This window comes from Argopecten irradians, chromosome 11 (genome assembly GCF_041381155.1).
Source record: "Argopecten irradians isolate NY chromosome 11, Ai_NY, whole genome shotgun sequence".
In the NCBI taxonomy this organism is placed as follows: domain Eukaryota; kingdom Metazoa; phylum Mollusca; class Bivalvia; order Pectinida; family Pectinidae; genus Argopecten; species Argopecten irradians.
The window spans coordinates 9621971-9640380 of NC_091144.1; the positions used below are offsets into that span (position 1 = coordinate 9621971).

The 18410-nt window shown below is 33.7% G+C and overlaps 1 protein-coding gene and 1 long non-coding RNA gene across 3 annotated transcripts in view; both read left to right on the forward strand.

Annotated features, from left to right (window-relative positions):
* LOC138334712 (uncharacterized) overlaps positions 1-17211 on the forward strand; it is a 228754-nt gene extending 211543 nt beyond the window's left edge. For both annotated transcript variants that reach the window (XR_011210143.1, XR_011210144.1), the window contains exons 4-5: positions 14365-14449; positions 14768-17211. This is a non-coding gene — a long non-coding RNA (uncharacterized lncRNA). The remainder of the gene's footprint in view (positions 1-14364; positions 14450-14767) is intronic.
* LOC138334707 (alpha-(1,3)-fucosyltransferase C-like) lies at positions 3451-10858 on the forward strand. The gene is made up of 3 exons (XM_069283394.1): positions 3451-3873; positions 5782-5822; positions 8793-10858. The coding sequence occupies exons 2-3, from the start codon at positions 5800-5802 to the stop codon at positions 9925-9927; spliced, it is 1158 nt and encodes a 385-aa protein (XP_069139495.1). The 5' UTR covers positions 3451-3873; positions 5782-5799; the 3' UTR covers positions 9928-10858.
* Positions 17212-18410: the final 1199 nt, after the last annotated feature.

Sequence of the window (18410 nt, forward strand, 5' to 3'; positions counted from 1 at the left end):
TTTAAATTGGGTCAAATTTTTTTTATCATCAAGAAAGCAAAGAGTTACTACCGAAGGGTACTCCTCAACTTTAATCCGGTCCAAGCAGGAGTTCCTCAAGGCTCAGTCCTCGGACCGCTACTGTTTTTAATTTATATTAACGATATTGTCGATTGTGTCTCAAACAAAATAAAGCTATTGGCTGATGATACTTCCTTACATGGCATATGTGATAATAATCCCCAAGAATTAGCCCAAAATCTGTCAGATGATCTCAATAATATCAAAACATGGGCCACTAAATGGGACATCAAATTTAATCCTGCTAAAACAGAGCCCGTTATATTTTCCAGGAAAACTTAAAAATCATCCTGTTATACACTTTTATAATAATCCTATTACTGAAAACAAAACACATACACACCTTGGTCTTTCACTTAGTGATGATGTTAAATGGAATCTACATATTTCAAACGGATATGATAAAGCTTTTAAACAAGGGGCCCATGGGCCTTAGCGGTCACCTGAGTTCGGATACAGAATAAAACAAAGACACAAAAAACTATATATTGGCCCATTAGGCCCTTGAAACCAGTCAGTGATTTTATAACTGACTTTTCAATACATGAAAAGTATCTGGTTTCATCAAATCTTTGAATTCAGAAGATTTTTAGGTCACCTGAGACGAAGTCTCAAGTGACCTATTCTAATCGCCTTTTGTCCGTCGTCGTGCGTCGTATGGCGATAAACAATTTACTTTTTCGACTTCTTCTCCAATACTACTGAACCAAATTTGTTGAAATTTTGCAGAAACCTTCCATAGCCAAAGGTCAACCAAAATTGTGAATTATATGGTCCCCGCCCCCAGGGCCCTGAGGGGTGGGGCCAAAAGGGGTCAAATAGGCTAAAACTTCAAAAATCTTCTTCTGAAATTCCAGAAATGGTAGAATCAAATACTCTTCATAGATTGAAAGGTCTTGAGGTCCTTTACAAAAATTATGAATTATATGACCCTGGAGTCTCACGTTCCCCCCTAGGGAGGGGGTCAAGTTTGCTATAGTTTATATAGGGAAAAACATTTTTGAGCATTATTTGGTCATTTGTAATAGGAAATAAGTCATATGTTGTCAGAATTATCAGTATGAGATGGCCATTGAATCCTATTAACAATTTTTCCACGACTGGCTCCCAGGGGCCTGAGGGTTGGAGCCAAAAGGGGTCAAATAAGCTAAAACTTCAAAAATCTTCTTCTAAAATTCCAGAAATGGTAGAATCAAATACTCTTCATAGATTGAAAGGTCTTGAGGTCCTTTACAAAAATTGTGAATTATATGACCCGGGGGACTCACGTTCCCCCCTAAGGAGGGGTCAAGTTTGCTATAGTTTATATTGGGAAAAAGACATTTTGAGCATTATTTGGTCATTTGTAAAAGGAAAGGACGCAAGGGCGACATTTAATTAGGTATCACTATGTCGGCGTCGGCGTCCGGGAAACGGTTTCCGTGCGATAACTGAAGTATTTATCGTCCGATTTCAACCAAATTTGGTATATAGCTTTATATCAATGAGATCGCAAATGAGGTCGATAATGGTCAAAATCCGTCAATATTTGCAAGAGTTACGGGACTTTAAAATCGTCAAAACAGAAAAATCCATGGTTTCCGCTCGATAACTTAAATATTTATCGTCCAATTTCAACCAAATTTCATAAATTGTTTTATATTAATGAGTTCTCGGATGAGTTCGATAATGGTCAAAATCCGTCAATATTTGCAAGAGTTACGGAACTTTAAAATCGTCAAAACAGAAAAATCCATGGTTTCCGCTCGATAACTTAAATATTTATCGTCCAATTTCAACCAAATTTCATATATTGTTTTATATCAATGAGATCTTGGATGAGTTCAATAATGGTCAAAATCCTTCAATATTTCAAGAGTTACGGGACTTTAAAATCATCAAAACAGAAAAATCCATGGTTTCCGCTCGATAACTTAAATATTTATGGTCCGATTTCAACCAAATTTGGTATGTTGCTTTATATTAATGAGATCTTAGATGGGTTCGATACTGGTCAAAATCTGTCAACATTTGCAAGAGTAACGGGACCTTAAAATAGCCGAAACATGGCTTCCGCTTGAAAACATTAGTATTTATTGTCCGATTCCAACTAAATTTGGTATATTGCTTTATATAAATGAGATTTTAGATGGGTTTGATACTTTTCAAAATCCATCAATATTTGCAAGAGTTATGGAACTTGATTTCTTCACCTAAATTATTAACAATATTTTCAATTGTAAATAACTATTTTTTGTGATGCTGTGCAGGCGACACATCCACTTCCGTGGAATTCTTGTAATGTACCGAATAATGAATAATGAAACACCGGATTATCTAAATGATATTATTGAACCTTTTATAAATGATGGGACACTATAGGTATTCCCTTCGTACAAACAGATTATTTGATCATCCCTTATGTCGTACAGTAAGTTTTTTGAAAGTTTTTTTTCCCAGCAATGTTGAATGAAATGAATAAGATAGCTGATGAAATCCATAATATTGAAACATCCACAACTAAAGTAATTTCTAAATAAAAATAACCAAATTTCAACAAATTTCAATAAATATTATTCTAAATACTGCGGTAATTTCAATAAATATTATTCTATGCCAATTAAGAAATAGTGCAAGTAATTTAAATTGTGACCGATTCATGGATCACCTTACAGAAACCCCAATGTGTGAATGTAATCTATATCAAAACCACCGTTTGCCGCTGGAACAACATCTGAATCATCATCATCATAACCATGTGTGTTTAAATGTCCTTGTACAGGGATGTTCAGATTGTAATGATACTGAAAATAGAAATATATTAACGTAAATAAAATATATATTATTCTGGTATATGTAGCCATGTAGATCATAGTAATGGTAGGTCTTATAAAATTATACATTATTGTTTATATCTACATGTACCTATAATCCTTCATCCCTGGAGATCCACCTTGATACAGCTAGCAACTAACAATATATTTGTACCATGGGCAGCCTAATGAGACTTATCCAAACTCAATTTTTGAATTGTTTCTCTGTTAATATGTTAATATTGTTATCATTCTTCTTCTTTTCTTGACGGTGTTATTTTAAAATCATCAAATATTTAAGTAATGCAACTCATAAGAAACTAATTATGGGTAAACACTAGTAATTACAAATATAGTTGTAACTCCCCAAATCAAATCTTGATGCCCATCAGTGGATGGCTAATTGTGTTATACACATGTGGAATTTATAGCCTATATCTATTGTGGCGAATAGGACCAATATCACAAAATATACATACCATCAATTATAGTTGAATTTGGTGATAATATTGGGTTATTATATAAAAAATGAAAATTAACTGTTAATCTGTAGAGTTACAATAAATATGATAAAAAAATATGTCATTTCTCATCTAGGAGTTACCTCCCCTTATTTTCATAAGACTCATCATGTATATATGTTTTATATAATTATTTGTTTGTACCACCAATATCGGGAGAAGACTAAGATAGGCTACGCCAGATGTCTAATCCAATTGACACTAACATTGTCTTTATTTTTGTCAATAAAATATTTGGAAATTAAATATATATCGATCTGTTTTCAGGTTGGTAGGGTGATTTATCGACCCTCGAAAGTGATATAACCTTCAACCTCGGCTGATAAAGCTTCCCCGAGGAGATATTAAAACACCACATGCACCTAAAACAGGTCGATATTTGTATAACAGGGCGAGAGCAGTGTGCCGCCAGCCAGGCTCGAACCCGCGACCCCGACTGAGCTGAGGGAAATTCCCTCTAGCGTGAAGCTAGAAGGCGACCGTATCACTATGTAAAAATTGTGTGTATCTTTGTAAGATTTTTCAAATTGTAAGCAAAATGTTTCTGGAGGTGTTTTCACTATTTTATTGATATCATAAAGCTTCATTTTTTCTCCGGAATTATTCAATTCAAAACAGACCGATATTTGTATATTATGTGAATACGATCTAGAGGTTCTTGATATCAATCTAGGGAAAACGCCACAATACATAGTTAAGACATTTCTGGTTGGTAACATGTTGTATCAAGGCGTGAAAGTGTCAGGTATAATAAAAAACCGACCATATGTAATTTGTATTATACGCGAAGAGCGTTCAGGATGTGTAACTACTGTCTGAAGCAATCCGAAAACACCATTGTTCATCGCTGGTACTAGGCACATTTGTTTGATTAAATTAAAAAATATATTTATATATAGCCATGGTCATTGCCTGTTGCCAGGTGGAATCGCAACAGCACGTATATTTTTGAGACTGATGTGCTCCTCATATATTTATTTCTCTCATACCTACACGTGTAATACTGACTGGTCTAGGGCAATACACTCATGTTGCCTGAGGCTGTATTGCGTGAGAAATGGAAGTGTACTTGTGACAATGTTTATTATCAAGTGTAAATTTCCTGATGTCCTGTTTTGAATATGTTCGATAATATTATTACACTGAATTATTAGTACACATTGCGTAGTCATATATATTCGAGCTAGCCATACATGTGACTGTTTATTTACAGTTTTGTTGAGTAATCAATTTCCAGTTCTGTCACCGACATGTCGAGGGACATGTATTCGTCGCTGTCAGTATTTTCGTATGGTATTTGTTCATTTGGCCAAATTGTTCAAAATGCAGATCTTTACATCCAACCCGGCAGTGATAGGGCCTGTATTTTAATCATTTGTCATCTTGACTTTAGAATGTATAAGTAGGTTATTTTTAATGAAATTTTACTGCCAAAATGGAAAATTATTTGGTGTCTACAATAGCCAAACTAGAACTTATTTGCATAAAGTTGGTGAAGGTTTGGTATATCATATTTACGTCCTATAAACAGCCAGGGTCATGTAAGGGCCACCGTCCATGTATGCAATGTATTGAATGCGTGGTGCGTGTTTTGAGAGACGGCAGGATCATTAGTTTCGACAAACTTAGTAACCCGTCATCCCAGCATGTCATAGGCCAAATATCAGATGCCATGTAACCTTGAATGATGATCAATGTCATTTGTTGAACAAACTTGGTAACACTTCATCACAGCATGTCACAGGCCCAATATCAGGTCTGAAGGCCTTTTTTTTTATTCACATGAAGTCATTTAGCCATTTTGATCCGTGTAACCTTGAATTGAGGATGGGTAAAGTCTTTCATTTGTCTTTTTGTATACTGGAACTCTTGCCCTTTTTAAAGTGTCATGCTGTCATCCTACTCCCTACTAATCACATTCACCATTTTGAAGAGCGTAACTACAGTTACCCACATCCGGTTGGGAACAGTGAAAAGTGGTACTATCTGCTCCTGCTTAGCGTTCAACAGAAGGGCAGTAGGACGACTGATTTACCCGTTTTCAGCATAGTTTGACCGGTAGCTTCGCGAGATCTCTTGATCATGTGTGGTGCCTTGCGCGTGTGAAGCGCGAGGTGCGTGCTGTGGCATGCTTCAAGCTTTCACCATAATAAGGAGACAGTAGACATTAAACCCGAAAATATAATTTAGCAATATAACGTGAATACCTTAGCATTGCCAGGAACAAATGAGTTGATATTTTTTTCAAGTGACATAACAACAGTCATATTGAATCTATAAAGCTAGTGAATAGACATAACTTTAAGTTGGGATATTATCGCAATGTACTCTTAATACTAATAATTTGAAATTTTCAGGATCTTGAATTAAGAGTTTGTTTATTAAAACTGTTTTTTTTTCTTTCGCAGATAGTGAAAAAAGTCAACATGAATTGCGTAATATCAAAAAGGTAATTATCATTAGCATTAGCATATTGTCAAAATTAGAAGCACACATTCCTTTACTTCCACAAATAAACACGTTCCTCTATACATAAACACGTACCTCCATACACGAATGTGCGTTCATTTCTAAGTTACAAAATTTCATTCGTACCAACTAAATTACAGTGTAAAAAAATATGTACTTCTAGTCTTAAATTGCCTTCTACATAAATTAGAATTTACATACTTATACTCTTATTTTTATACATATATAAATCAACAAGAACGAATATGAGTTCATTTCTAAGTTAACTTTTAAAACATTTTATTCATATTTGTACCAACTAAATACAGTGTACATAAATATGTATTGCAATTCATAAATTACTTTCTACATAAAAACGAACTTACATAATACTTATTTTTCCGGTGTTCGCCATTTTTCTTTCTGATTTATTTTATGTTAAGTTTACGGATATTTTGATATCCTTTCGTTGATCTCTATTCCTCAAAGTGTTTTTTCCGTTATTCTTTTGTTAAATTTATTTTATCGTATATTCTAATGGTTCTTTAAGGGCAACAGTTCCACTATATTATTACAAGAAGAAACAACATGAATATACCGCAGTCTCCCAAAATACGCCCCTCGCACAATATACACGCATGCACAACACACCGCATACATGGGAGGCCGTCCTTACATGACCCTGGCTGTTTATAGGACTAATATCAAACAAACAAACAAGCAAACAAACAATCAAACAAACAAACAATAGTTCTCTATTCAATGTTGTGTCGTTGATCTCTATTCATCAAAGTGTTTTCCGTCATATTTTTATAAAATTTATTTTATCGTACATTCCAGTGGTTCACTAACAATGTTGTCCATAATATATTTTATGTGTTTTAACACTTTCTCAATCTGACTGATGTCTGGTAACCTTTGGTATGAAGACGAGATAACGAAAGTTGAATGCGGATATAAGTGTACATTTTTGTAATTACAAGAGGCAAACGGACATTAATGGTAATCTGACAACCTTGCCATCAGTGAAATAGGAAAACAATTAAATTAAGTTTTCAAGAGGAGGACCTTGGCGCTCGCTTTAGATTTAGAAAAAAAAGTTCAAAATGCGTTTTCAATATGGCGGTTGTTTCGACCATCGTAGGATTCAGATCGATCCAAAATATAACAACACTCTTGTTCATGCTCATATCAGGGTTAGTTTAAGTAGGTTTAAGATAATTTAAAACGGGATTCAGCTAAATCGCACCAGGCAAAACATCAGAAGAAATTCAGAATGTGTTTCTAGATGGCGGCTGTGGCGCCGTCTTTGAATTCGGATCGACCCGTAAATGAACATCACTTAGTTTGGATAATGTCAGGAACAGTTTAGGCAAATTGCAGCTAAATCTCACCGGTAAAACTTACAAAAAGATATTTGAAAAGTTTAGTGACGGGGGACGCCAAGGGAAGAAGCACGCGGACTATAGGTCATCCTGAGTAAAGTAATCTAGTAAATCGTAAAGATAAGGTAGGTCTGTTGTTACGACCAAGAATAACAGAAATGAGAAAACAGCAGCTTATACAATATTATACAGAGATGGTTTACAATACCTAAAGTAATTGGTGGTGGTACAAGAATAATACAAGAATTTAAAATGTTACTTAGCTGTATGTGAATGTCCTGATATAATCCTTTATCCTTCCAGGTTCCTAATTAACAATGTTCACAACTCCACGAGGAAAAATGAATGTCCACAGATAATTTGCAAAGTTCTAGGCAATATGAATAAATCCACACAATGCGTTGTAACACTCCACAGATAAAGTCACAATAGATCTCCCAATATAATCTAATATGGCAATGTACAATTCTTGATACGTCTAATCACAGGACGCATTACAGTTCTGATTTTTCTTGGACAGCTGCAGTATATATAGCTTAACCCTAATTCAAGAATATTGGAGAACCTTCTACTTCTATAAATATCTTACTAAAAGCAGTAAACAGTAAACACACAGAACTTTCTGGAAATAGATCATTCTAGATCCCTACTTATAATCAACATGTTTACAAATATATATGTTTATACACGATATTATTCTAGAAAGTTCTATAACCTAGGATGTATTGATAATATAACCATAGGAGTTATCTACCTTATCTAATAAATACATGTATTTAGTGTCATACATAATGTGAGCACCGGGGAATGGCCTACAATGATACGGCTGAGTGTGAAGGTGTCACAATGTGTCACTTAATTCTCACATCTGGGTCCAGTTGTCCAAAACTTGATTAGGCTAATCAGTTTCTTGACAATTTTCAAACCAAAATAAATTATTGTGATACTGACTTAATATGGTAGTATAGGATTCTTAAAGATGCCCCAATGACGACGGACATAAGTATATCTTTTGGACAATAATTCGTGTATAGATATGCGTAATTAACACAAAAATAAACATAAAATAATTAGTTTGCTTTATTGTTATTCTATGTAAAGTATAGTGTAATGGAATTTTTTTTCGTGATGCAATTAATTGTTTTTAATTTATGTTAAAGTTTGATTATTGAAGAAGAATACGAATTCATAAATTCCATTTTTAGTAGATAAGTAAAATAAAAAGTAAATTAAAAAAAATGTCGGCGACGGCGAAGCATCCTTAAAAATTCGATTCCTTACTTACTCACAAACTTTATAGAAGATATATCAAAGGTTTTGTAGCAAATAGATAACAATTTGACTAATAATGTGATTACCTAATCTTGTTTTGAACAACCGAGCCCTGAGTGTTAAAAAGGGACATTTACGAGGAAAATCATTTTAGTAACAAAAATACAAATATTACAACCTGTTTTCCCGCTTTACCTGTCGTTACATATTATTGCAACGTTTTGGTTTTTCGGAACCAGATACATCCAATTCTGAAAATAATTCTTCGTAACAAAAATAATAATAATAATAACGTCTGCCATTATTTTTTTCAGACAGAAAAAAACTACAGGAGTCATCATAATCAGCTTGGTTATATATTGGATCCTCACCAACAAACTAGAAAACATTCCACGTCTGCACTTCAGCAGTCAGCAGGTCGTCCGCCAGGATGTTAATGAATCCATCCCTATATATTTTTACAGGAAACAATCAGATCTTAGTAATCCATTTCGTAATTGTAAATCCAAATGTCATTTAGTGGACGGGATGTCAAATAAAGATAATGATGTTGTTGTATTTCATGCTCCAACTTTATACGAAAATAGCCCACTGAAGAAATTTCGGGGACAGCTCTGGGTCTATCATTCTATGGAACCACCGACATATCATCCCGAATCGGACAAGATGCAAAGGTGGAGAAATCTGTTCAACTGGACACTAAGCTATAGGAGAGATGCAGACATATTACACATGTACGGGAGGTTTCATTCAATTCCAGTTAATAAACAAAAACAGATTGAAACATTATCGACATGGTCATCTCAACTGAACAAATCTATTATCTTTGTTTCCAATTGTCCAACAGCAGGTAGGAGAATGGAATATATAGAAGTGTTGAATCCCTTGTATGATACCGATGTGTATGGCGATTGTGGAAAGTTTGTTTGTCCCAAGTCTGAATTTGGAAACTGTTTAAATAAATTAAATAACTATAAATTTGCTTTGGCTTTTGAAAATTCCATCTGTAGAGATTATGTAACAGAAAAAATGTTTAAAGCTTACCGGATCCAAACAAGTACAATACCAATCGGCCGTGGACAGACGCAGTATGATATTTTTCTGCCTCCTAAATCCTATCTGGACACATCAACATATCCTACTACTAAAGATTTGACAGCGCACATGTGGAATCTCTCCACAAATATAACTGCAGCATCATCCTACTTCTGGTGGAAAAGGAATTACGTTTCTGACCAAGCTATGTCTGAAGGTTTCTGTGAGCTATGTAGACGTGTTCATGATCCTCAGCTAAAGAGGAAATATACGGGACTTTACAGGGATATCGACGCTTGGCTTCGCGGTAGTGAAGCCTATAACTTCTGTAGAATACCTACTGATTTGGCATTATATGTCAAAAAGACGAATTTTGTACAAAACTTGATGGAAATCTTATTTGGCAGAACATGACGGTAAAGTGTGTACATTTTAACAAAATCTGTGATACAGCACCTAAAATCGTCTCGGTTGGATGTTGCCGGTTTAACGCTCTATTAACAGCTTAGAGGATATCGTAATCATGTGTTGTATATCTTTGTTTGTTGTGAAAATCTTGCAAAAGACAATCTTAAGCATTTTTTTAAGGAACGAATTATAATTTTTATCTATTAAAAACAAGAATGGACAAATCAGTATTTCAAGTTGAGCGTTCGCACATGAGAAAAAGGCTCAGTCTTGTTGTGCGTAGCGTCTATGAAGTATGGTGGGATACAGCATTATACTCTTGCTGTGCATTCTTGTATAGTGGATCTTTTTATATTCCCATATCACTGCAGCATTCAGCTGACACGAAGCAAAGCACCCACCCGGTCTCAAAACAGTTATCTCATTTTCGGTATGCTGAGCGCTAAACGATAGCAGAAACTACCACTTTTATAGACTATGGCGTGTCTCAGGGGAAGGAACCTAGAGCCTCACAGAAGCGATCGCTCAATTAAAGACCAAAAGTAAGGTGGTGTCAAAGGAGACATTAGGAAGAAGAAAGTTAGGTAGGAAGAAGAGAAAATATCCTAAAGTTTTACGCCTGTTATCTGCTGAGATTCTTACATGTGACTCTTCTCTCTTAATAAATTCAATTCATTATAGATGTATACTTGTACAGAACCTTTAATCTAATCAGTCATCAAACAACGTCACGTAAACCTCATTTGTCCAGTCTCAAATGTCGTTCGTAGAAAGGATGTTGTTCTTTTCGTTTCCGAAATGGTTATACATATCTTACTTATGTGTTTCTGCTGAGATTGAAGGATTTTTCTACATGCCATGTGTATGACTCCCTTGCTCACAGCAAAAACTCATTTGATTACTAATTTCATCAGAGAAAAAATACTTTGACTTCATCTCCGACATGTTTTTTTTATATAATTATTTTATTTTTAAATCATATTGATATTACAATTAATCATCTATATTAAATATAATTTAATTCAATGTTTTTTATGTGTTCACCCTTTCACACATACCTTTGTATATCTACGCATACACGATCATACATACATACACACACACATACGCACCCTTACATACACACACACACACACACACACACCTACATACATAAATAAACACACAATCAATCACACCCTTACATACATTAAATATACCCAAACATACATGTACAAGATAATAGATAATTTACATTTTAATATACAGATTTACATACATTTATAAGAGGCACCACTCCATAGGCACACACACACATACACACAAAAACACCCTCACACCATCATACATAAAACGTATAAAGTAAATACTTGAGATTCTTTAAACATACTCTTACACACAGTCTAGCACACTCCAAGTTATAATAATTCTCTTGATAAAACAATAAGAATAAATTTTTAATTCTAGAAAATTTAGAGGAGAAGAAAGAAGAAGAAAAAAAGTAAAAGGATGAGGAAAATGGGAAGTAGAGAAAATAGAGAAAAGGTGCAGAGGAACGTGGTTAGAAATGTATTTGTTTGAGATGTGGCGAGTAACATCACAGTTGTTTCGGATATTAAATCATAAAGGAACTATCAGATAACTTTGATAAGATTTATCCACTTACTCCAGGTATTGGCCAATTTTGTTTTTAAACTGTCATTCTGTCCATTATATATATATATTAGTGTGTTGTAATACTTTTATAATTCAATTTTGCTTGTTAGGAGCATTTTCATTGGCTTAAAAATTTACTTTATTAGCCCATAAAGGAAAAAATGACGTCGCCGTTTGTGACGTTGCTTATGATTGGCTGAGATGACGGCGTAATGATTTCATAGACAAAAGAGTCCCAAAACGAATTTTGAGTATTGAAGAGATTATCTTTAGTAAATTGAATTATAAGAATTAATTTGAATAGATTTTTTATGTTATGGAGATATAACACAAAAATATGAGTGTATTCTTAACATAAAAAATCTATTCAAGCTAATCCTTAAATATTGTTTACCAATGCATGAACATTTAAAGATTTATTAAAACATCTGGTCCTATAAATATATTGTTTAAAAATAAGAATAATAACATTATCAACAGCAGTATTTATACCATTGTTCGTAAGTCCAAAGATAAAAGACGGCTTATTTACCGCAAACGGAAGGAAAAGTGCGTTTAAAAGATTCTCAAATTTTTATAACATATTTTGCACCTCTTGGCAATCCCACATTAAATGTATTATTGTTTCTCTTTCGGAGTTACAAAGTGTGCACATAGGACTGGGCACAACACCATATTTAAATAAACTAGAGTTTGTAGTAAGAATATAGTGGGATAGAAGATATTGGAGCCATTGAAGTTTCGTACTTTTAATTATTTTATACGGAATATTGAAAATTTTGCTCCATTCTCCGTCAGGAAATTCAAATTGTTCTTGCCACTTGAGTTTACCTGTGGCTACGATGTTGTTTTATTAAAAAAAATATAAAAGAGTTTAGAGCCCTTAAAACTTTGGAGTACAGGTACTATGTTTGGAGGTAAAAATGGACGAACAACTGATGGAGTATAAGGGGCAATGGATTTGGCAAACATTTCCGAACTGCTGATATTAATGCTTGAACTTGGAGGAAGTTTGTACGGAGTGAATATAGTTGTGAAAGCTCTTCTAATGTATAGAAGGAAAACATCAGAATTCTTTACAAGATCTGCGACAGAATGAATTCCTGATTAATACCAAGTTTTGTAAAAAATGGGTTTACCTGCTATGTTATATCCTTATTATGCCAAATGCATTTTGTTAAAAAATGATTTTTTCTGTAACTCTTGCATTTCCTTAAGCACTATTAAATTTATACCAGGTATTCAAAACATCTTTCCAACTGTTCTTGCATAAATTACTACACGGCAATATATATTCACCACCAATATTTAGTAATACATCAATATCAATATTTTCTTTCAAAATCAATTTCCATTTCCCTTCCTTCTTGTACAGTCTTCTAATCCATCCTAATTTTAAAGAATTTATGAATGCATGTAAATTAATCATTTTAACCCCCCCCCCTCCGTCATTTTAACCCCCCCCCCTCCGTCACAATAATCTTGGACAACAATTTTTCTTTTTACTTTTTCAGTTTTACTATCCCATAAAAATTCCAATAGAAATGTGTTTCCTATATCACCTTTTCACTTGGATTTGGAAGAGATATAAACAAATTGTTAAATTGAGATAACATTAATGATTTGATGTGAACCTTACCAAAAGGTGTTAGTTTCCTTTTCTTCCATATATTAATTAAACTTTTTAATTTCACAACTTTCTTATCAAAGCTCATCTTCGGCATGTTATCTAAATTTACATCAAAGTCAATTCCAAGTAATGTGAATTTAGTGTTTCCCCAATTGAGATGGAACTCCGGGAGCATTATCTCGTTACTGTACTTCATACTTCCAATCCATAATATTTTTTTGTTTATTACATCTGTATTTGTTTTATCTACATTAATTTTTAAACCCGATATATGTTTGAAGGAAATTAATTCTGTTAAACTCTCACAAAGTGACTTTTCTGATCCGTCTAATGTAAGAAATGTATCGTCTGCATATTGGGATGTAAGAATATCAGTGTCATTTGTTTTAATTCATCTCCGACATGTTAACTCTTTTTCATGTCGTGAGACTCGGTGCTAACCTAAAGAAAATTTACCCTTTTTCACTTTGCTTTAACATTTTAAACAGGGGGGCATCTTTGATTAGAACGCAGTTACCCACTTTTGCCTAAATATGTTTTAAATCACATTATTGGTTTTTTCTTTACTCAAGCCGTTGAACTTAAACAAACAATGGTGTTGCGATGTGTGAATGTCTTTGTTTTTGGGAGGCTGCAGTATATTGATGTTGTGTCTCCTTGTGATAGTGGGACCCTTGCCAGGATCGCTAATGAACACAATTTCGAATCCTCACCTCAAAGATTAGCTGCCGATGACATATTTCCTGTGATATGAATGTTATCCTAGACTGAATTAAAAAAGTCGTTTATCTGGAAGAAGAAAAACTGGCCCCTTTTGGCCCGCCCCTCATACGGGGGTTCATCCTAACCGTTGATACAATTTTATAAGGATGCAATTAATGCAATACGAGTGATATCCAATGCTTTGTTTCAGAGAAGTAATATATGAATATTAAGGGGAGACAATTACATAATGTCTCGTGGGGTGTGGTATTTATACCTGTATAATTGGTGGGAGGGAGGGGGTGGAGGGGTGGGGGGTGTTCATCTCAGGTAAGCCAATTTAACTAATTGTACTGATTAATTGTAATATTAGGACTAATTAGTTTATTAAAAGTATGCATTTTATGTTATAATGATGAAAAATACCATTTTGTGAATATTTTTTCTTTTAATGAAACATATCAATGGTGTTTCAGGGTCATTCAAGATTTCCGGAAATATGTGTTGGTTGCACAGATTCAAGTCATGGAGAGAGACATGCATCTTTTGTGTTTATTACAGGTTTGATCTTTGTTTAATTTGTTTATTTTAAACAGAAAGGCTCTGGAACCATGTTCCAAGTAAATTTGAATATGTAAAAGGTTTGGTATATCTGGTTTTCTTCCAAAATCTTGACATTTTCTATATTATAAGGGTACCTGATTATGTAATGGATTATCTCCCCTTGGATGGGTACTTTTCCTATTTTTTCATTATATTCAGAAAGTTTAATGATGTAATCAATAATTAACTTAAACAACATTCATACTATTTCAATATATAATACATAATTTGCAATTAATCAACACAGTGTGTAAGTTCAACACTTCATGTTTTCAGAATTACTCCGCGGGTGACTGTCCGAAGGTGAAGCCCTGTCCTGGACAAACCACTTGACCGATTAAGTTCATATTACAGATTTGACATACAGCCAATATACACTTTACATCATAGGTAAGTATTGGAATTTTAATTTCTGCTATAGGGAACAACCAACTAAATTAAAAAAAAGACCTTCGAAATGGCCCCTGTGTATACAAGATTGAGCCCAGCATAGAATTTTAACCCGGCCCCTGATTGGCTGGCTAATTATGAATTTCAAAAGTTAAAATGTTTTCTGACAGGTAATTATTCCTAGATAACCATGATATGAATTTGGAAATTCATATTGAGATTTAGGTTCAAAATATCAATTTTGATAATGAATAGGTAAAAACATTAGAATTTCAGGATTTTTTAGTGCAAAATGCGCCTGATTTCAATAAAGCTACCCTGGTTGGAGTTTGAGCAGAAGAACCCAAACTTTTTTCCTATCTAGTGTTATATGAGAACCTAGACTTTAATTATAGAACACAATAGCTAACTAATATTCCTTTGTTTTAATAATACAGTACAAAACTTTAACAAAGTTTAACACTGTGGTCTATGTAAAATTATTTAGTTGGTTGCTCTCTAATAAGTGACTGTCCAAAAAGGATCACATATAAACCGTGCAGTGGTCCAAAATCTTAATATAAACCGGCTACAGGTCACTTATAGACCAGTAATGGGTATATTCTGTACATTCCATACAAGAACAAAAGGATTTACGCTAACTTTGTTTTAATAATGTTTAATTTACAATCAGACTAGGATACTACTGCTTACCAAGGTTGTAGACAAAGAATAAAACAGACACATATTTACACAAAATTAGTATATTTATAAACATATATCAAAATAAAATAAAGTTTCTGTAATTAAAGATGCTCCACTGCTGACAGATGGTATTTTTCACTATCAAAAACAGGAGCAGAGGATTAATTATTTTTCTTCAGTTACAAAACTTACTTACTTTACACGATTACCGCCATTGAAAAGTTTGAGCATCTAATTACACTTCAAGTTAAAAAATATGAAAAATAAGTAATTGTATCCCGAAAAAATTCCGTGTCACTATATCCTATATGGAATGAAGTACTGATTGCGCATGCACCAAAGGCGAAATAAATTATTTTATATTATTTTTTGAGTTAATTAGACATATATGTCGGCGGTGGAGCATCTTTAAAGTAACTCTTGGATGTGATGCCTGTGCTGCATATAAGGGAAAGGCTATTATTCGTTCTATTCAGAAGTGGTTTTAAGATACATACATTATTATTAGTGAATGGGGTGAAAACATAAAAATAAAACCTATACTGCATGATATCAATAAAGTATTTAACAATATGCAATACATAAAATTTACTTAAATGGCTTCTTTTACACACAAGTTACAAATCGACGTTCGGGTCAGATAAGTGGTGGTTAGGTCACTTTTTTTTCCAAAAACAAAAAATTTTATTCAATAGACATATAAATAACATGATGTTCCTTTCACAGAAGGACTTGCACACAAATTTCTATATTTAAATAGATTATTCTAATCTTGAACACAAACTTTCACCGCTTTCACATTATTTACAGATATATTCATCATTTATTCATAATTACCTCCCAATCATTCATATCCATTCAAAATAAATTGATATTTGTAATTTCAAATAATTAATTTACATTGTGCATATAATATGTCAGGTAAGGGGAGACAACTCTAATATAAAAAATCGGTAGAAGGGAGACTACTCCGTATCACCTATTCTGACATTCTATTACAAATATGATATAAATGCTTTCTTACTTCTAATAAATTCAGTTGTTACATATTATGTAATGTTATTTGTTAATATGTACTTTCTACTTTTTTTTTTACACTTTTAAATTTAACTTCTAATCAATTCATAATATTAGTTTTAAGGATTATGATGAACACAAAAAAGTATTAAAATTGATTTCAACAACAAGGGGAGCTAACTCTCACCTATACTTGAGTGATAAAAGAGTAATTATAAATACATGTAGTTCTAAAGTCACAGTTTTTGTAATAAACTTCGGTATTTTGAAACTATCAATTCCTTTTTCCCATTTTGTTTGATTTTTATGTATAATGACAGATTATCTTTAAGTAATTCTTTTAAAATTTGAAATGCTGATGTGGGAGAAGTTAATTTGTTTTGGTATTTTTTTTATATTCCTGATCTTCCATATAACCCATTTAGTTGTAATTATGACTGTGTTAGATATTGCATTTTTCAATAAATTATCAGTGCAGTCACCGAGCATCATTTTCTCCTCATCAATATTCCATGTCATATTTACAGTGTCAAAACTTTCATTATTGTAGAGATTAGCATGTATTATGTCTAACACTTGTGTTGTGAATAAACAGTTAAAAAACAAATGGGTTAAAGTCTCATTTTCAGTTCTACACATATGACATAGTCCATCGGATCTATTATATTCAGACATATGAACTAGATCATACGGACTATATTTTAAATGTCTTAAATAGTGTAAAAGTATTATAGTTTGGACTGTTCGGATCTAGCATCCTTAAATCTTTTTAATGGAGACTCTAGGTCTATTTTCATGTCTTCCTTTCAATCTGTTCAGTACTAAGTCTATGTTTGGCATTATTGGGATGAATGTTGCTGGAGTTGGATCAACAACTGGCATGATTGACATTTCTGTAGATGGAAGTTCCGTATAAACATCCTTTGTCAGATCAGTTCAGCATACTCGGGGATTTTCTTCGGAATTAAAATTTAGAATTATTTCTTCATCACATTCTGTTACAGTCGGGACAGGCCTACAGGTAGGGCGTTAGAATTGTACCTGCTGCCCCTATTGCATGATCCTCACTTTTGGCCTTGAGTTGAGCGTTCGCCCCTGTGAGGAAGGCTCTGGGTTCTGTCCCCTGGCCGAGACACACCAAAGTCTGTAAAAGTGGTAGTTTCTGCTCCTGCTTAGCGCTCAGCAAAAAGGGAGTGGGACGACTGGTTCGCCCGTTGTCAGTATAATGTGACCGGGTGGGGTGTGTTGCTTGGTGTCTTCGGCGGAATGCTTCAGTGATATAGCACTATAAAAAGGGCAAAAGTTCCACTATACAAGAAGACACAACATGAATATACCGCAGTCTCCCGAAACACGCACCTCGCACAACATACACGCAACACACCGCATACATGGGAGGCCGTCCTTACATGACCATAGCTGTTAATAGGACGTTAATTAATCAAACAAACAAACAAACCTACGGTATTCGACTGGGCCTCGATTTTTCTGAAATTTCTTTGTCTCGTAACTTAATGTAATGAGTCAACTTTTCAGAAAATATTTTTGGTACACTCAAACTGGTACTGAGTGATTCGTACTTGTTAATAATTGACATTACCTTTTTATAACACTATTTTGAAACAGTTTTGGATCAAACAAGAATCCCTGTCGTACACCTCTAGTAAGCAACTTTCATTTGGCCATAACATGGCCCCCTGAGACCTGTTCAATGTTATATGTTGCTACATATATGTTTTAATTTTCATTGTTCGTGACAGTGGTCCTTTGCTAATAGAAAATAGAAAACAATTGTTTTAATTATGTTTTCTGTAATATTATCATCAAT

Excerpts from the sequence above, each read along its gene's own strand:
- LOC138334707 (XM_069283394.1), top strand. The coding sequence starts at position 5,800 with ATGAATTGCGTAATATCAAAAAG. Across the intron at positions 5,823-8,792 it reads AATTGCGTAATATCAAAAAG|ACAGAAAAAAACTACAGGAG; the intron begins GTAATTATCATT and ends TATTTTTTTCAG.